Source organism: Notothenia rossii (genome assembly GCF_949606895.1).
Source record: "Notothenia rossii genome assembly, chromosome: 10".
Taxonomy (NCBI): domain Eukaryota; kingdom Metazoa; phylum Chordata; class Actinopteri; order Perciformes; family Nototheniidae; genus Notothenia; species Notothenia rossii.
This window is the reverse complement of record NC_136908.1, coordinates 51,941,904-51,963,388: the sequence shown is the minus strand read 5'-3', so window position 1 is coordinate 51,963,388 and position 21,485 is coordinate 51,941,904. Positions and strand designations below refer to the sequence as shown.

At 38.1% G+C, this 21,485-nt stretch overlaps 2 protein-coding genes across 2 annotated transcripts in view; both read right to left on the bottom strand.

Moving 5' to 3' along the window:
• The window catches only part of rassf3 (Ras association domain family member 3), a 58,579-nt gene extending 44,200 nt beyond the window's left edge, over window positions 1–14,379 (bottom strand). The window contains exons 1-2 of the mRNA XM_079653993.1: window positions 13,777–14,379; window positions 4,528–4,640 (exon numbers count right to left, since the gene is read on the bottom strand). Of these exons, the coding sequence (XP_079510119.1) occupies window positions 4,528–4,640; window positions 13,777–14,302 (639 nt within the window). The 5' untranslated portion in view covers window positions 14,303–14,379. The remainder of the gene's footprint in view (window positions 1–4,527; window positions 4,641–13,776) is intronic.
• A 901-nt stretch (window positions 14,380–15,280) lies between these two features.
• On the bottom strand, window positions 15,281–20,967 carry LOC307021498 (uncharacterized protein). The gene is made up of 7 exons (XM_079653678.1): window positions 20,821–20,967; window positions 19,209–19,605; window positions 18,358–18,504; window positions 17,315–17,379; window positions 16,862–17,023; window positions 15,979–16,092; window positions 15,281–15,889 (listed from the first exon to the last, which is right to left on the bottom strand). Exons 2-7 carry the CDS (start codon window positions 19,594–19,596, stop codon window positions 15,848–15,850), a joined length of 918 nt encoding a protein of 305 aa, XP_079509804.1. The 5' UTR covers window positions 19,597–19,605; window positions 20,821–20,967; the 3' UTR covers window positions 15,281–15,847.
• Window positions 20,968–21,485: the final 518 nt, after the last annotated feature.

Below are 21,485 nucleotides of genomic sequence, written 5' to 3'. Positions count from 1 at the left end.
GTTTCATATGTTTGTGGTTTCAAATGCAATAAATCTTTGTGGTTTTCTTTTGTTCTTGTTGTTGAGGCAAACTTATAAACTCGTCTTTGCAGTGTCTAATTCTGACATCTCATTGTCAATTTCAATACTGTTTCTGTTTGATGAACTCTTGCGGTTTGTCTGAAGTTTAAAGAAGTATTTATACATTGTTGCACATCCAGCAGACAGAGCATTGTTCATTCGTTCAGTCGTTTTGTTTGTGGCCATCTGACAACTGACTGAAGTCTAATACCCGCTCTCTTTTAGCCCATTTTGGTTCCCACCAACACCTGAGTAATATATCTGGCTCTTTAACCGCTTGATGTAAAAAATTTGCTCTGAGGGAAAGTGAAACAAAACAGTTAAATTGCATAATAAAGAAAAATAATTAGCTGAAAGATACTAAAAAACACATTACCATTTGGCCCATTATTAAAATAGAAAAATCGACCTAACAATGCATCCAGACTTGTAATTTAACATCACAGCAAAGGGTTATGTTTATTTAAACTAAAACAGATCAAATATGTTTCGGAAAAGGCAGTAATATTACATACAAACAAAGTGTGAGGTATGTTGAGTGCATAGTATGTAAATAAAACTTGGGATTTTGACTGATTTAGTGACATTGAGCGTGTATCTCCATTGTGTTCTCTTTCTTTTTGCAAACCTGACATTTGTCTTTATGTAAACATGTTTTATCTCAACAAGTAGATGTTTCTCCCCGCTGTTCTTTTCTGCTGGTAAGCCTCCATGTTGCTTGTGTTAAATAGGAGACTGATTAGAGGACTGGAGGAAGAGGAAGATTCAGAGAGATACACGAAGAGGAAGAGAGGCATGATAAGCACATGGTGGTGATGTTTGTGTACAGGAAGAACAGGAAAAAGAGATGTTTGATAGTGAGGAGATGGGGCAGGGGTTAGTCAGATGCAGGGTCATTTAAAAAGGAGCTACACTGTCTTAAATTCACTTTTGTCAAACCTTAAATTATTATTTTTAGAGATTCTGTGAGATAAAGGACACCTGCATTTTCCAAAGGGGATGAATATGTAGTTTATTCTAGAATCTGATTTAAAAAGCTTTACAAATCTTTTAAACACCCCTCAGTCTAACCTTGAGAGTCTCATTTCTTAAAGACTGACATGACACAAACGAGAGAAAGAAAGAAAATCAGAGGGAAGGAGAGTTTGGAAATGAAACAAAGAGGAGGGAAAAGTTCTCACACTGGAATATGTTTTCTAAAGTTTTACAACTTTGTTCCTTCCTGCTGGTTTTTCTTGTGAGTATTTAATTGTGGTTCTAGCCCACCCTGGACCAATAGCTGTTAATGAGTAACCATAAAACCTCAGAGGGTGAACACATTAACATTCCTCCTTTATTCACCTTTCTAACTATTAAAACGTTTCACTCTTTGCTCTCCTTCTGCTGAGTTTCAGGCTTGTTTCAAAATGATGTATTTTTCTTGAAATACAAAATACTTGTACCTTTAAACGCTACATCAGCGTATCATCTAATCCTATTAAACATGTGTGTGACATTGTCATAATAGGCATATCAATGATTTATTTATGGCCAAAGGTTTTTCAATGTATTTTTGACCCTCTAAATCGTGGTGGCTCTTTCTCTTCCACTTTGAATCATTTCTTTATTTTTCTGATTTAATAATTGCTCTAATTGTTCCATCTTCATTTCTCTTACCGTGTTTATGTATGCAAACATCCCCAAATAAAACTCCTTATGATTGAATAAATGTGAGTTGTACACTAACTCTTGCAGTTGTTTTTCTGATATCCCACAAGGTCTTTATTCTGACATCAGGTTCTGACACACTGGCGTTAATGAGTCCATCTTTCTACCAGACTCCATATTTACTTTCCTCTCTCCTCCCTCCTCCCTCCTCCCTCCCTTCCTCTTCTCTCCTCTTTGTTTCCTCTCCCCCTCGCTCCTCCTGTGTTTGTGTTTCCCAGCAGACAGGAAGTCGACCCCATCACGGTTTATTCACCGTCAATCAATCACTGCCTCTCCCTCTAGCTCAGCCAATCACATGAATTCCTACTTATAATGGTTTTCATTAAGCTGGATGGAAATATATAAAACACAGACTTAAATTGCAGAGTAGTCATGGAAATACTTTTTTGTATAGAACAAAAGTAAAAGCATGATGTGTTTGAGTTTCCCAAAAACTTCATTCATTTAAAAATCTTCAATAATTGAATATCCCAATGTTGAGGCACGATGTTTTTGAGATCATTCTTGATGTCTGGATACTGAAAATAATATATATCGTGCAGTCCTACTTTACTATACAATTATTTAATGTACTGTTCAGTAATTGTCCTGACATTAGCAGAGTTCAGGAGTTCTTGTGTCTCAGGCTGATTGAATTGACTGCCGATCACATTAGTCAGTGTAGTTAGAGGTTTGTCTCTCTACTGACACTGACAAGATTTCACATCGCACACTGACGTCAAACTTTAATGGATGGTGAGAGGTTTTTTCGTTTTTTGGTGCCAACTAACCTATATCTGCTGGTCACCAACACACACACACACACACACACACACACACACACACACACACACACACACACACACACACACACACACACACACACACACACACACACACACACACACACACACACACACACACACACACACACACACACACACACACACACACACACACACACACACACACACACACACACACACACACACACACACACACACACACACACACACACACACACACACACACAAGCCATGTAACTTTTGCTACAGTTTGTGCAGTAAGTACAGACTTTTGTTAATATCATTATTATTACATCTGTTTCTTATTATTATTTGAACTTGTTATATTCCATTTTATTTTCCTAGTAGAGGTATCTTTTTGATTTGTCTCTTTAAAACTATATTTATATTATACTTATATGTAATTGCCTATTTTCCCACACAGGAGGAGTTCCCTGCACTGGTGTTACAAACTAAGAGAGAGAAAATGCTTTGGCAGGCTGCCCTGTAACTATGATAACTGACACAGCAGGTGTGTGTGAGTGTGTGTGTGTGTGTGTGTGTGTGTGTGTGTGTGTGTGTGTGTGTGTGTGTGTGTGTGTGTGTGTGTGTGTGTGTGTGTGTGTGTGTGTGTGTGTGTGTGTGTGTGTGTGTGTGTGTGTGTGTTAGCACCTCCACCCTACATGTATCTATATATAATAAAACTAACAACTGAGGGAAACACAGTCAGATTCTACCAACTATAGGCAGTACAGTTCAATACAGATTTGAGGCCACACACACTCTAAACCCCTACACACACACCAAAAAATTGCTTTTTATTGACTGACGCCACGAAAACCCACAGCACTGTACTCAGCACGACTCAGCACTATCTGTGTGTGTGTGTGCGTGTGTGTGTGTGTGTGTGTGTGTGTGTGTGGGATCAGCACTGGTATGAAATGTGCTGAGCTAATGCTCCTCATGCCAAGAGAAAACACCCACGGACATACAGCACATGAAACCTGAGCGCGCATACACACACACACATACATTCACACACGCATATCCACACACACGCATATCCACACACACACACACACACACACACACACACACACACACACACACACACACACACACACACACACACACACACACACACACACACACACACACACACACACACACACACACACACACACACACACACACACACACACACACACACACACACACACACACACACACACACACACATCATAATACTGCCTGACATGAACCAGATGCACACCTAGCTGTCTTCTAGTAATCAGTTCTCACACACACACGCGCCATTCTTGATGAGTGATGCATTGTGGGAGTGTGTCGCCACTTGGTGTCCAAAGTATCAGCAAAGAACAATGGAATTTGAAAACATGTTAACTCGAAAAAATTTAATAAAACCCTTTTTTAAACAATACATATTTTTTATTATTATTTACTCTTATTATTTTATCTTATTTATTCAATTTTGATACTGTATAGATATATCTATTTTGTTATGTTGATCTTTTAATCTATATTTATATGATACATAAATGCCCACACATTGTTGACTATTTAAAATGTTGTTTTGAGCATTTCTCTTCTTGACAAGATTCATTAAGATGATACTGAACATACTTCAAAGTTATTGTAATATGTTTGGCTGGATGAGCAATGCCTATATTATGGTAGAACCATTTTAGATTGTATGAAAAAGTAGAACCAAAGATTCACCAGCAGGCCAAATGTTTGACTACAGCTTCCTCTTGTGGCGGTGCAATACATTACAATATTGCACTCTTGAGTTTTAAACTATTAATGTGTTGAGAATGACATTTTAACCACATTTAACCAGATAGCAAAGTTCAATAAAGACACAGGCATTTGATCATTTTCTCACAAATGAAAAATAGGAGAAAAAGAAAATGAGGAAGATGCACACACACTCTCTCTCACACACACAAACACTCCCAGTGCAGTGTGTACTCACTTGTAGCAGTGTGTTGTTGTTGTTGAGCTGGTCCTGGCTGAAGGGAGAAGCTGCAGGATGACAGTCCAGTGACACTCGGTCCCGACAGGCAGCGTGACACGCGTACTTACACCCTGCAGAGACAGGAAGTGATCCATGAAAGACAGGAAGTGGTTTCAATGACACCAAGTAAATAAAGCATGAAGCATAGGCAGGTGTGTATGAAAAGTGTGTGTAACGTATATTCAAATACTCCTCTGATATCCACAGCATGTCAGTGGAGGTCAGAGATAAAGCTTGCAAATTAGATTCAACAGTATGCAAATTGTCTTATGGAGGAAAATGGGTCAAAATAAAGTCACTCAGGATGTGACATACACAACATTAAATACTGAGATTTAAAATGTGAACGTTTTTTTAATGAATTCCTATAGTATTTAGAATTACTTTCAATAAGCTTTTCACATATATTTTTGGTTATAATATTCACAACAAACATAGTAAGAGAAAATACGAATAAAGTAAGTACTGCAAACCGACTGACTATTGTGTGTACACAGATCAATGGCTAATGTAAAAGTACTCATAACTGTAAAATATACAAAGTTACAATAAAAATCCCCGATTGAAAATGTGAGAGAAACATGTTAAATGTTTAATCATGCTAAATAATTCTCTCAAAATCTGCTATTTGATTAGTTGACCAAGTTGTTCTGGTATACACTTTTCTCTAGTTTGGTTGATAAAAAAAATGTCAGTCAAAAAAATGTCCCTTTGAATTTAAGAGAAGAAGAAGTATTAAGTTAAATGAAGAGAGAATAGTACCTCAAGTTTACAACACTTACAACAAGTAAATGTATGTAGTTACATTCCATCACTGACACACACACACACACACACACACACACACACACACACACACACACACACACACACACACACACACACACACACACACACACACACACACACACACACACACACACACACACACACACACACACACACACACACACACACACACACACACACACACACACACACACACACACACACACACACACACACACACACACACACACACACACACACACACACACACACACACACACACACACACACACACCAGTATGAAACTCTCTCCTCGTTCCCTACCTGGTGACCTCTTTTTCACGTGCTGTCCAACTTTATCCGACAGTTTGCACATGGCCGCCCCCATCTCCCATCTTCATCTCACACAAACATCCTCCGCTCACACACAACTTCCCCCACACACACTCAGGAGTAAACCCCTCTCTCTCCCTGCAGTGTTCCTCAGAGTCTCTCGGGCGTTTCTGCTGCACATCAGACTCCTGATGCTGATTTGCGTGGAGCCTTCTCCCTCTGTTTCAGAGTGTGTGTGTGTGTTGTGCTGAGTGGGGATTTAACAGTCAAATGGAGGCCGCAGTGATGGACACACACACAGGAGGGGGGGGGACTGCTGACTCAGTCATTCTCTCTCTCTCTCTCTCTCTCTCTCTCTCTCTCTCTCTCTCTCTCTCTCTCTCTCTCTCTCTCTCTCTCTCTCTCTCTCTCTCTCTCTCTCTCTCTCTCTCTCTCTCTCTCTCTCTTACGTAGTGTGTTATCTCTCTGTGTCTCCCCAGTTTCCTGACTCCATTCATCCTCTTCACAATGAACTTGATCCACAGCAACACCCGTGTACATTAATCCATCCCAGCATGCATATTTTATTTTGTAGAGAAATATTTTAACGACGTAACAACAAAGATATGTAAACTCACGTAAGTAAAACTGACAGCACTCAGCACTATACGTTCTTTTACTTTTGGTACTGTGTTGTCTTGATTTTTCTATAAAACAGTAGTCATTTGACTCACAACAGAGTATTTTTACATTGTCGACATACTACTTTCATTTGAGTTAATGAATCTGACTAATGCAGAAATGTATGCTGATTGTTCCTGTTTTCTGAACATAACATCAGGAATCTCAGAAAGATGACAGTACTAGCTTATTTAAAATAATGTTTGTTCTTCGACCTCCTTGCCTTTATTTCTGTTGTTTAATTCCCCTCTTCTCTTCCTCTCTGTCTCCCCCTTTCTCCCCCTCTCTCTGCTGTCTCAGGGCTAAAAGCTTTTCCCAGACTCCCACAATCGATCCCACTCAATCAGAGGACAGTCGGACACAAACTCTTTAACCTTTCATGCTTCTACTGTCGAGATTTCATGTACAGTTTGTATAACATCTTCCATACAAATGAGTAAAGAGTGATTTTAGTGATGTTTGAATAGAATAGACAAATAACATTTTTCAGAATAACTAAAGGTGCTAAAAAATATACAATCCTGAGAATCAGTTTGAAATTAAGTCAAATGTTTTGTTAAAACTAGTTAGTTTTCTGTGCTTTTCAAACTGAATGCATTGTGTGTTAAACATAAATATTGCTATTTGATGAGTACGATCGTATGAAACTAAAGTGGTTTCTATTAAGTTCTGGTGGATTTACAAATTGCCTGAGGAGCCAGAAAACCAGACTTGGTCTGTGCCACGACACAGAGCACTCTTATTGTGAAGGACTTCAGCTCAGAGGTCAGAGGTCAGGATTCACAGACTGGGCAGACTCCACCATTTAGTTTCTCCTGTGTGTGAAACTCTTTTTTATTTTTGGCACAGGAACTCTAATCAGGTCTGTGTGTGCAGAGGGAAACACAATGAGCCGTTAGCTACTTCAACACACACCTGCTGAAACACACACTGCTTCACCCCGCTGCCCTGAGGTCAAAGGTCAAAGCCAGACCCCTAAAGGTAGTGTGATCTCAGAGGCTCGATCAAAGAAAAGAGAGGATTTTTGAGGTTTCAAATGTAAAATCGTACGACAACTTCGGGGATATGTGTTGTTTTATATGAATAATAGTCAATTCAAATAACAGACCCATGAGTTGAACGTTTGTTAGGTATAGGTTATTATAGTGACTCACTTATAAAACACATTGTTTTCTATCTTTGGGTGCCACGTTACAGCATCCTGTTTACAGAGCAGTCGACCAGGCATGATGCTGCATTCATGTGGTGTTGGAATAATCAGAACAAATGTAACTTCTGGATAACATGGCGGATGAAAGTAAATACTGGGTTGATGCTGAGACATTTATTAATTCAATCATTGAGTATGATTTTTTGATCACATGTAATTTTGTGGAATCACGAAAAGTTATTTAATAGCAAAAACTCTGCTGACAAATGATTGTGTTTAGCATCCATGCAGTTTGCAATTACGCATAAATTCAAGTAGAACAACATTCTACTGTATGACAGGGGTGTTTGTGTATGTACGTGTGACGTGTGCGTGTGTGTGTGTGTGTGTGTGTGTGTGTGTGTGTGTGTGTGTGTGTGTGTGTGTGTGTGTGTGTTGAATACAGCGACCATCTGTTCTTTTCTGTTTCTTTTAAATGCTAAAATGTTCTTTCTTTGTGCTTCTTTACTTTTACTTGACTTAGCTGCAGACAAAATGTGTGCAATGTGTGAGATCCTGGACTTAGATGCAGGTTTTGTTTACTGATTATAATCATTTTCATCAAATTTAACAGCAGATCTACTTGAACCTCTGAGTGTTTTCATAATTTCTTCCTTAATCTGATGTTTGTGTTTCCTGCTGCAACAGAACAGAAGTCCAGCTCAGTTTACAGTCAACAGGTTCATCTCTTTGTTTCCTATCACAGAAAGTATTTTTAAAAGCTGCTGATTAAAGAGAAGTTCAGCCCAATATTGTTTCCTGAACACACTCAGGACGAGAGATGCAGAGATTAAATTGGCAAACTATTAAATCACAGTTTTTAAATAATGAATAAGTATTTTTTTGATGATAAATAATGTTAAAACTGAACTTGCAAAGAGCAATTTGTCTAGATGAATACAAATAAAAATAGTCTTTTAAAATAACCGCCAACTATTTCACACGTTTGAATAGTTTTTAAAGAATGATCAAGAATCATAAAACTTCACAACTTTACCTTTTTAATATGGTTAAAACTGGTGTACCAAAGATTACATTTTCAATGTGGCAAATCTGAAAGTAAATACGTTTGAGGATGTTTTTTAAAGAATATTTAAAAATGTAACAATTGAGAAGAATGTGTAATGTCAAATTACTCTGATTCCAGCTTAGAGTGTGATATATTTGAGTTGTGGACATATGAGGACGTCATCCTGTTTTTTGCGAAACACTAATCAATATTTTCTGTCCATTTCTAGACTCAAACAATAATGGATGAATTGATAATAACTCATGGACGATGGGATTAATGGAGGACTCACCGGAGCTCTTCCACAGCAGACCGACCTCCAGACGTCCGGAGCGCCGCATCACTTTAGGAAACCAATAGAAAAATCCTGACACCCTCCTCAAAGTTTTGCCGACGTTTTTAGCAAAGCCCATAGCTCAAACACACACACACACTTTCAACGTGTTTTCTGCTCCGACAGAATCCGAATACCTGATTTAAATCCAGATTTGACTCCATGTAGGTCTGAAACCTTCCTCCCTGTCACTGTGATGGTCTCTGCTCTGGTCTCACTCTGACCCTCTGTCTGCCCCCCCCACCTCCGTTTGTTCAGTCGCTGTGACAGTTTGGCTCCAAAGACAACACACACTCATCTGTGGCAGCTGATGACACACCCACCCACCCACCCATCCAGTATTTTTGCACAATGGTTTAAAATGATCCTTTGATAAACCACAATGTGAAATTCTCTTTCTCTACATACAGTATATGGAGACACTCATAATATATGCGTTACAAATTGACCCAGTTTGGGAGAAATTATTTTTCAAATAACAGTAATTGCATCTGATCTTCTTCATCAATTTGTTTTTATTCTTAATTTTATTTAATATTTATGTTGAGATAATTCAGATAATATTCAGTCTTCCTTTTATTTTTGGGTTATTTAACCAAAATAAAAAATGTTTTTAAGACACAAGAAGCTCGAATCATTACAATTATTTCATTATTTGTATAAAATGATGAACATGTGACATTTAGAACTAAACTAATAATCCTTAAAAAAAGCTCACACGTGAGTATGAGCAACCATTACATTTTATGTTGCCTAAAAAACTCAACAGTACAAAAATAAGGTAATTATTCAGATTTGCTGTTTTTTCAGATTTTGACATCTCATTAAAATAAAAGGAGATCCCCGTACAATGGCGTACCAACCCTAACAGTACTTCCAACACTTTCTGCTTTTATCTGTTTTTTAATCATTACGATCAAGCACACATGCATTTTTTACAGTTTAAGTATTCAGTTTTTGATAAAAATACTGCCGCGTAGAAATACTCTGTATTACCTGTTACAGGTATCCTGCACTTTTAATCCTAATAAGGTATAAGGATCAGCAAAAACGTTATCACACACACACACACACACACACACACACACACACACACACACACACACACACACACACACACACACACACACACACACACACACACACACACACACACACACACACACACACACACACACACACACACACACACACACACACACACACACACACACACACACACACACACACACACACACACACACACACACACACACACACAGCAACAGTAAAACCATCAGACAAAGATCTCTGAGGTTTCTGTTACTTCATCTTGATGGGAGACAGAGCGGACGTTTCTTTATCGAGTCTCATCTGACCCCCTTTGAGAAGCATTCATTTACTCTGAAGTAAAACGACATGTTTCACATTTCTACATATGACAGCTACATTTTCTTTACAAATTAAGACTTTTGTTCCCCAAACAATGTGAATGCTAATTGCTCATTTGATCGGCAGAAGATGATAAGTTACTACTTGAACTTAGTTAAATACTTGTGATGAAACTTTATTTTCTTCCTCCTATTGTATATGTGTATTGTATCTGTGTATGCACCAAACACTAAAGCACATTTATTTTTAGTGTAAAATATTACAATAAACCTTATTAATATTCTGATTGTTAGAATAAAAATCAACCAAAATATTAGTTTGTTATTAGATTATTATCTTAAACTCAATATCCAAATGTCGTTTAGTTTTTTATGTCACTGTAATTAAGGAATTCCAAAGCAAAAATCATGAAAATGTAAGTCTGAAAAAGGCCAGAAATACTATATCTTAAGAAAAGAAAAAACGACATTTAGTGTATCGTGTAAACTGGTCCTACTAGTATGTGCAATGAACAGTATGTTTTGACATCATAACTAATTGAGAGGATAGGTCAATTATTCAGTGTTGTTATATTCATTTCATTTCATTTTTCATTTCCATCTTTATTTCGAACAGATTTAAAAAAAAACAAATAAAAAATAATAAATGTGAAAAACAGAATACCGTATTGTTAGAATACAGTATTTATCAATATTCATAATAATATTTATATATTCAACAACAATATTCATAATAATAATAATAATAATAATAAATCATATGTGTCCGAAAGGGAGCAGGAGGAAGCAAATGCTTATTAATTCCCACCCCTTACTTACTGCTAATCAATGATTATCCTTTAAATCCTTTCTGCAAGTTATTCCTACTCACATCTTTACATTTATACATACATTTACAATAATTTCTCATCTTCAATCACTTCTCTTAATTCTCATAGTTTTTCAAAAGAGTGTTTCTGTAAATCCTTTTAAACTGAATTATGCTTGTGCTTTGTTTTGACTCCTTGAGTTGTTTAAAATGTAGATTTCCTCTCAAATTATACCCACCCTCTCTGTCTACGAACAATGTTTTTAGTTTCCTAGGTAGTAGATTATGTCTTGCTCTGTACATGATTTGTGCCGTTTGAAATTTAACCAGATCAATGAACTTCAATATGTGTGACTTCAAAAATAATACATTAGTGTGTTCAAGATATCCAACATTATTGATTACTCTTATAGCCCTTTTTTGTAATGTGCATAACGGCTGCAGGTTGGTTTTGTACGTGTTTCCCCAAATCTCCACACAGTAAATCAGATATGGCTATATTAGTGTGTTCTATAGAGTATACAATGAGTTGTGGTCCAGAATGTATCTGGCTTTTCCCAATATTGCGATAGTTTTAGCCAGTTTTGCTTTTACATGAGTGATATGAGGTTTCCAGCTGATTTTGTGGTCTAAAACCAAACCAAGGAACTTCATTTCATATACTCTTTCTATGTTTATGTTGTCTAGTATTAAAAGCAATGGTATGCTTAGTATTAAAGAAAAGTATAATTAGTCATTATAAGTTAATGGAAACTCACGTGAGTGCATTTAAACTATTGTTAAGGCTATTGAATATATGACAATGTTATGAAACCCCCCCAAAAAGCTTAAATTAATTTTTAAAAGGAATAACTGACTCTCTGTTTCCTCTGATTTATAAGTGACTGTTTCTGTGTTAATAAGTGAGCCAGCTCTCCTCCACAGAGCAATGCTTCACCTCTACACATTTGCTCAGGAAGAATATACACTCTTTTGTACTTATTGGAAGGTTTATATCATAAAGAAGGAGTAATGGACTTTGCTGAGCTTCCTGCATTTTAAATGAGCCTTAACACTTTGTACACAAAGTCAGGTGGAAACAGAGAGCTCATTAGGAATATTGTCTGTAAACACAAGGAGGTTCAAATGTTAAAAGGATGAAGGCAGAGTCAGAAGATACTTTGTTTTCTGTCTGACCTGATGCATTGTTGCTGAATGTTTTGTGTGTTTAGGACTAAAATATTACAGTAAATAAATATATATTTGTCTTTATATGAAATTTGGACCTGCTAACTTGTTGGTTTGTCTACTTGTCCACACATTCATATTATTAAAATGTGATCAAATAGATTTTAACAAAACAAAAACCAAAATTAAAATGTCCTTTTTCAGGCATTATTATAAAATTGATTTGATTTCTTGCACATTTTTGTTGTTCTTGTACTATAATATCTATTTTTATGCCTTAAATATTCTGTATGTTGCTTTTTTAGAGGAACTACGATTTTAAGCTGTAGCTGTTGCATGTGACAATAAAGCTTTTGATAATGTAGACTGGAGTATTAAAACTTGTTGTCTTCGACGGTGATAGTGGAGGTTAAGCTAAACTTTTAGTTTCAACACTCCCAGACGCACAATGGCCGCCTCACATTCCTCTGAGTTTCCTCTTTCTATTGTTTGCATCAGAAGTGGACACAGAGGGAGGTCCAGGTTTGACTTGAGGAGACATCGTGGCTCGCTTTGATTTAGATCAGAAACCAGTCGGTCTGCATAACAAACTGCATTCCTGCTGCAGAGCCCTGCCCACACACTCTGCCCACACGCTCTGCCCCACACACACACACACACACACACACACACACACACACACACACACACACACACACACACACACACACACACACACACACACACACACACACACACACACACACACACACACACACACACACACACACACACACACACACACACACACACACACACACACACACACACACACACACACACACACACACACACACACACACACACACACACACACACACACACACCATAACACATGACAGAGGCTGATACCTAAACATTTTGAGAATAACTTGTTCAAATGATTTTTTCTTTCCTTAAACGGTCTGGGAGGAAAGATAATGGAAATGTGATTTTGTAGCAAGGCGAATAACCTCTCTGAATCATTAAACCCAGAAACACTTCAGTTATACTTTCATAAAAGTATAATATTTTCCAGAAAACCATTATTTTTTACTGTGTGTTGTATTCTACATTCATGGGGTGTAATGTATTTATAGTTTGTTTCCCTAATGTGGGATATGCTATCTTTGTTACTTTGTTGTTCTTTATGTATATGTTTTAAATACATTTGAGTTGAGACAAATAACAATTTCTGCTGCTTTGTGACAGACAGTACATTTGATTCTACAGTGATATCAAATGGAAAAGAACTATAAAGCTGACATGCATTGGTTAAACACAATCTATACAGCTGGAGGAACAAGATACTATTAAATAAAAATATGATTATAATATGCAAAACTGTTGTTGCCTAAGATGCACATTTGAAAGAAAGTTAGAAGGAGTTTGTGTTTGAATTGAGGCATGAAAAAGCCACTGAATATTACATGTTCAATGTCTGTTCATTAAACACTTAGTTTGAGTCTTCCTCTGAAGGGGCTCTTCACCATAGTCCACAGTACCCCCCCCCCCCCCCCCACACACACACACACACACACCCTCGCTTACCTGCACATGTGAGCCCTTGCTGGAAGATGTAGCGGCAGCACACATCACACCAGGTGTCCTCTCCTTCGGACTCGAAGATGTGTCCCTCCCCGGACTCCTCTTCCACCCTGGGGTCCCTCTCTCCGGGGGAGAAGATGGTCCTCACATCCGGGGGTCTGAACCCCTTCTTCCTGACCCGGGGAGGCCCTCCTCCACCTTCCATCCCGGCTGGCTCTCCGTTACTCACCTCGGGGCTCCTCTCCAGTGGCTTCACCTCCGGGGTCGCCCTCTCGCTCCAAGCCGCCTCCAGGCTCTCCAGGCTGGCCGGCTGCGGGGACGGGGGGTGCCGCCGGACGGCTCGCACCGCCGCGCCCTTATTGGCCTTGGAGATCCGTATTTTAGCGCCCGGGGGCGGCCAGGTAGCCTCCGGTGCCTCGCGCAGCGTCCCGAGGGATTTGTTCACCTGCACGGTCCGTACGGGGATGTCCTCCGTGACCGAGGAGCGCGTGGGGACGTACTTCCGAACCTGGTGCACGACGTTAAACATCACGCACACTCCTCCTGCTCTGCTGCCCGGTGGAGGTGTGAGGACTGAGGAGCTGCTAGACAGACCGACAGGTGAGACGTCACAGGTGACACAGACTGTGTCCTCCTGGCGCTCGTGCTTGTTGCGGGTGAGCAGGTTGAGGCGGTGAGCGCGAGCGGCGGAACGGGTTGGATCTCATTTCACAGCGCGAAGTGTCTAAACAGCTTGTTCTAGAAAGGACAGCACGCCAAGCTCAGTTCAAAGAAATGCTGATTTAAAGATTTATTTTTTTCAAGAGGCGTGTACTCTTTGCAATCTTGATAACAATTCTCACTCTATTTATATGAGTATTATCTTTAATTCGGCAAACATTTGATCCATTACAAGCCCATATGTGATTAACTTACAAATATTATTTTTGATGTGACCTGTTGCTCTTTATGCAATTATTTACCAAAAATAACTTCCCGTTTTACATGTCTTAGAGTTGGGATATAATTGGAGCAAGGTGCTTTAGAGTTCATTTAGATATTGATCAAAACTCAATACAAATAACGTCTCGTTGGGCAACGTATTGGAACAGTATGAAGACAAAAAATAAATGATTAAAAAAGTGGAGTGGAAGTGGAATTTGCCCTTTCTAGTTTGACCACAATGTGGCGCCATTTCCACTTTATTTAGCAAGAGCGTGTCTGCATAGGAATGTGTAATTATAATAAAGTAACAGCACGTCAAGTTATTACATACTGTACCCTGCACAGGAGGATGATTCTAACAATTCAGTAAATCATATGAGAGATCCTCAAACATATTTTGTTTATTGACCCTTGCAGTACTCATCTGTCATATTAATTGGTTTTGACATAAACTATATATTACTATGTTGTGATATTAATATTACTGTTCGTTATTAATTGATTACAGTTCAATAGTTACAAAAACTAAAAACTTAATTTAAGGAGTTAAAAAAACAGGAAGAAAGGACACCTTGATATAAACTGAGATTGAATTACAATGAACAGTTTATTTCAAGTCATGTACATTAGCATTCATGCGTAATTCTGAAACACAAGTTTCTTTGGCACCTTTTGACATAAGTAAAACAATTAAAACCAGGAACAATTACAGATAACCCACATTGTGCATCCCTCAGAAACTCTTAAAAACATTCATTCATTTTTTATAAAAAAGTGCAAATGCTACAAAATGTCATTGTCTTACGTAAATTCAACTGCATAAATAGTTCTAATTTAAAATTGCTAGTTACCCTTTATCTCCCTGAATAACAATTTTTTTACAAAATAACAATTAAAATTGCAAACAACGGTAGCTATCAATGGCAGGAAAATAGTTTTGTGTTTGGCTAAAGTTCATTGAAAAACCTGAACAATACAAATGTGTGCTTTTAATCCCAGAATAACACAATTATATATTATTCTAATGCATGCAGCTGCAGATACGTTAATGCTCTGGGCTTTATTTGCATGTTAGTTAAAGTGGCAGGATAATACATTTGTTTCCTGAGTCTGATTTTAGTCCTTTTGCATTTTTTTGAGAATGTTCTGTTCATTCGATGTCCTCCTCATCGTCACTGTGAAAGGCTTCCTCCTGTGAAAGAGAGGAAAATACAGATATTGAAAGAGTTGTAGGTCAGACTAATTGTTTTAAATGATTTCAACAGGTGGTGTGTTGCTTACATATCCGCCCTGCTGCTGGGCCCAGGAGGAATAATACTGCTGCAGATATCTGGCTCCGTGGCCCAACAGTCGGTTCGTGGGCAGTGTGTGGAGCGCTGACAGACGGGTGGTGACCTGCGGGGAACACAAACAACTCCAACTGTTAGTCAATCCAAATGGAAGAAACCTTGGGGAGAGCAGCAGAGGAGGATCCCTGTCCCCTGACAGTCAGGCGTGCAGTATACGTCATGTTTATAGATTTAAAAAGATAATACATTTACATGTTGGTCAGTTAGGCAAAGCTTTTCACTTAAAAAGGCATAGTTAGGTAGGTTTGTATGAGGTGATTTAAGTTCAGCTTGTCCCCAGTTTGGAGAAACAGACACGAGAACCAGCAGGAATAAAAGCAATGTACTAATGTGGACGCATCAGATCATGTTTTAGACGTCTAAAAACATCAATATAATTGTACGTTTTATGAAGAATATTTTTACAACTTTACCTCAAACTAAAGTCATTATTGATGCTCCCTTCAAAGTGTCCAATGCTCATTGAAAAAACCCAGTAATTTAACCTCTCAGAACACGGAAACGGTTGATCTACTGGTTCCTTGTTTGTGTTTGTGTGATTTTAGTGTTTCAAATTGGTTATTTCAAATTCACCAAAGTCATACAATAACAAAAACTAAACGACTGAGACAAGCAGAGAGGGTAGACAAGCTAACCCCTATTCTGAGAGGTCAAATGACTGCTTTTCTCAAAAGAGTTTACATCTGTTACATTCCTCCATCTGCATCTACTGTAGGCCATACACTGATGAAGCTAAATAACTCATACAACCCCACTTCAAAAGATTCAAACTATCCCTTTAAACCTTTTTGATAAAACATTAACGTTGTCCTCACCTCACAGGTGACAGCGATCTGAGTTTTGGGAGATGCTTTTGGACCCGGGGAGTCTGGGTCGGGGCTCCTGAGGCCCATCCTCATGAGAAGCGTCTGCATTAGCGTCCTAAAGAAGTTGTAGTCCGAAAAAAGTTCTAGGGATATACCAGAACCTTTCAGCTCCTGGTGGAGACAAGAAACAATTTATTTAGGTTAGGACTCAATGAACACTGAGGAGAAAACTGATCTGCATTTAACACACTCAAATAGGTTTTTTTGTTTAAATAGGCTTAAAGTCACAACAATAAAAAAAATTAACGCAAATTTGACCAAATTGGCTCAAGAAACAACATGAAAACATAAAAACGCATTACAAACATGAACGACTTCCACATTTTGCAGTGAAAAAGTTTCCTATAAGAACATTCAAAAGGTTAAAGGAAACTTTAGATATCTGTAAAAGTTGTTTCTTACTTTCTCGTCCAGTCGGTCTCCACACTCCCTGAGCAGCAGGCCGATTATCCTCTCCACGTTCTCATCTAGGAAACAAGACGCATGATTAACAATCAAGTCCAAGAAGATAACAAATACCTCATTACTACAAAATCACCAACATTTTCTTCAGCTTTGATCAAACCAAGCACATTGTAAACACTAAAAGGCCATGTAAAGCATAATTGCCTGTATTTAATTAAAACAATTGATTAAATCATATATGTCAGAGTATGTTTCTGATGTGTTGAGGGAGGCTGGTTATGGTGAACAGTCTCTTGAGTGTGTTTGAAACAGTGATTTCATTAAGGTGATGATCTTCGCTCCATTGTAGGCAGCGTTTCCGCCAGGGGGGCGTCTTGCCGCCATTAGACGCCCTTTTTCAGCTCGGGACGCCCTGAACGCGAGCAGAGGGCGTCCAAAAATATTAATAATTTCAGAGAAGATCGAGAGTTTTTATCACTTGAAATGACGAAAAGGAAAAAGGACAAGGACATCCCGCTGTTGGAGGGGGAAAGGAGTCTGGTGGGATTCTTTTCCGAGTATTGAAGATAGTTTCCCCGACATCGGCGGTGCCTGCTACAGTACAACACGGAACGTGCGCGATTTGGACTCGGTGAGCGGGGGGGGCTTTTGGAAAAGTGGAGCACGCGCGTGAGCTCCGAGCTCCAGAGCCTCGTAGCGGCGAAACTTAGGCTCCGTTGTAAACTGTGGTAACATGAAGAGCCGTTTAGGAGCCGAAACCAGCCGGCGCTTTAAGAGATAGAGCCAAATGATCCGGCTCACTAACGTAAACAGTATCAATAAGGGACGGCTCAAGTCAAAATTCAAAACACCCCGCTCTCGGGGTGGACGCCCTCTCAGCCCTGGTCTGGCGGAAACACCGATTGTAGGTTTATATCTGCAGGTGATTTAGAAGCATTCATCAGGTGGAAATAAGAGGTTTGGAGAAGAATGTGAAATTGCAGTAGGCCTGGTATTTCTCTGAAAGACTTTTATTCTGAAGGGCTGAATCCGAAACTCACCTTCTGCCGCGTCTGTCTCTATATCAGGAGGAAGGAACGGGATCTCATCAGCGATTTCTGTCAGTCTGCTCGCTACCTCTACATCTTTAAGATCATCCTCCTCTTCTTCTTCCACTAGGTACGTCACAACCTCACCTGTCCCTATAGCTGAAATAAATAATAAACAGACAAATAAGAAATTAGCACGAGAGAATAAGCACACGTGTTGACAGTCACAAGTCTGAGCCTGTTTCTTAGACGGGCTTTTCCAAAGAATAAAACAAATCATCCTGAAAAGAAATGACCAACTGTTAGGGAGAAGCCACGAGGTCTGACTCAGAGCTGCTGGGGGAATGATCAGGAAGAACATGTGGCTGCATGTTTACAACGTCATTTAAACGTCTTGACTTCCTTTGAAAAAACTGATATTTTTAATCTGGCAAAAGAACAAAACAAGATGACTTGGCAAGAGTCAAAGAATAATTGGGATGGGAACAGTTTCATGCTCCTTTTAAATACAGTTTCGTCTTGTCATTGTACTTTTTCATAATTGTATTTCCAGTGGCATCTTAAATTGTATGGACTGTCTTATCTGGTTTTGTCAAGAGTCTTTGGGTCTCTAGAAAGCTACTTATAATTACAATTTATTTGCATTATCGTTTTAAATATCCCAAGTATTATGTATTGAATGTATACCCCTGAAACCTCCAGCGCTTTAGACTTTCATAGTTATTTTTAAGACATTTTTGAACTTTCTTCTGTCAAGATTATTGTTCAAATTAATCATAAAACAACATCAACTGTTAGATTCAGCCCTTCCGATCATACAGGAGATGTAGTGGAGTAATCTGGGGCTGTAGCTTCATACTTACGGGGATCTAAAGAACGAACTTCCACGCCATCATCAGGCCTCGTATCGTATGGCTCTTCTCCGTCTTGTTTTCCAGGTCTGATACAGCTAAGAAGTTTGGGGAAAAGATACTTCTTCTTCTTCTTCTTCTTCTTTTTCTTCTCCTGTATTTCAGTTTGAGGGGAGAGTTTGTTATCGTCTGTGCTCCCCGTTACTGGAGTCTGTCTGTGCTGTGCAGATGAAGGTTTTTTTGGCTGTCTCTTGTTGAAGTAGGCCTTGAGGATCCTGAGCTCCTCAGAGTCCTCTATGTCGTCCGAGCCTGAGGTAGCTTTAGCATCACAGTTAATACTGCTGTTCAGGCCGGATTGGTTGTTAAACACGTCGTGGATCTTCACGTGTCCGTTCGCCATGTTGTTTCACTGTAGATGAATACAAATTAAATCATGAATATGCTTATAAAATTGAAAGAGATATAACTAAAAATGTTGAATTTGTAGCAAGAGGTGCTTTCACATCTCAGGACATTAGTAGTAATGAATATCATTCTATTTTTCTTGTGTTCTTATTATTCTTTAAATGTCTGTTTTTTTGCTATTTTAAGAGTAATTTGGTTATATTTACAACTGCAACTAATGATCACATTAATTGGTCGATACAATGTGAGAAAAATGTGACAAATGCCTGATTGATAATGATCCATTAAATAACAATTGAACATCAAAAGCCCAGATGTTTTCATTTGTATATTAATACAAACCAGCAGAGCAGCACATTTAAGAAACATCTACACAACTGATACATTCACTTTTAATAGTAAACACAGTAGTAATAGTTTTTATTGATTAGGAAATGGATTCTTTTAAATCATTATTTTCCTGCTGCAGATTATTGTATGGTTTTTAGCTTCCTCCTTAGAAAGTGTGGAATTAACATTTTTCTAATACTGTAAATTGATCTCATCTATAGTATAATAATGTACAAATCCCTTTTATCTTTATTTTATAAACTGTTTTGCTTTATTCTGTTACTGTTTTACTGCAATGTGTCACCCTCTGTTGGGTGGGTCAAACTGGGTCATGTCGAAACAGGCTACCATAAACTGTTAACTTAAAAACAACCTGCCTTTTTCGCAAAAACACCAAAAAAGGGACCAGGATTTTAACAATAAGGTTATTTACTGCTACACGACATGTTTTACTCATAAGAGGCCCTTTGAAACTGTATTTGAAGCCACTTTAGATGCATTAGAGAGCTAGTGTCAGTTACGAATGTTGAAGTGTCACTGTACTGTGAAAGTACACTTTACAAACATTATTAGTTTGTCTAACTTCACTTAACTGGCTACCATGGTTAAGGGTGGCCATACAACATGCTAAGTATTATTAAAATAAGTATTATACTTTTTGGACAACTCTTTGGTTACAAAATCTACCAAACATTGAACCACTATTAATGAAGCAGTTTTAAATTGACGATATAAAAAAAGTTTAACTTTCGTCGCTTTGACTTTAGTCAAACCAACTTTTTCAGGTTAGTATTAACTTTAATAAACTGCCTGAAATTACAAATACACACTTAATAACCCTACCTCTATTCAAATATAGCATTGTAAGACATAAAACACGAGTACTTACGGTCGAAATGATTTAAAAGGTAGCTAAATTATCCGGAAATGATTCTTCTTCCACTGCCGCTCAGCAACTGATCCTCTGAAGTTTTAAAGAGTCGGGTCACATGTCGGTGCACGTCATCACGTATTTTTACGTCTTACGTGATGATGCAATATTAGTATTACCGGTACTTTTCAGAACGATCGTTCACACAATCAACAACACAAAAAATACACATACATTTTGATTTCTATGATAATGTTGCACTTATTTTCACAGTTTGACCAAAAGTAGATACAATTTTCCAAATGTGAGTACTACAAAATTATGTTTTACTACATTGCTCCTTCTAGCCGAAACACAAAGGATTTCCTACTAAAAGACACAGTACAAAATTATGAATTGCAACTTTATTAATTCTAAAATTATAAGATTACTCAAATGAAATTACTGTACAACGTTTATATATCTCTCAAATAAAATATGTATGTATATTTTTTTTCTTCCCATAACATTTTAAAAGTTCACCAAATGTATAACCGATCAGTAGTTGGAGTTTTTTGTTGTGAAGGAAACTTCTAGATCCCTTTTGTGTTCGTGATAAACAGAAAACTAAACATGCTTTTGTTTTGAGTAATCGTGTCAGTTATTAAATACTTATCAAAAGACTTCAATTGTTTTACGAGAGG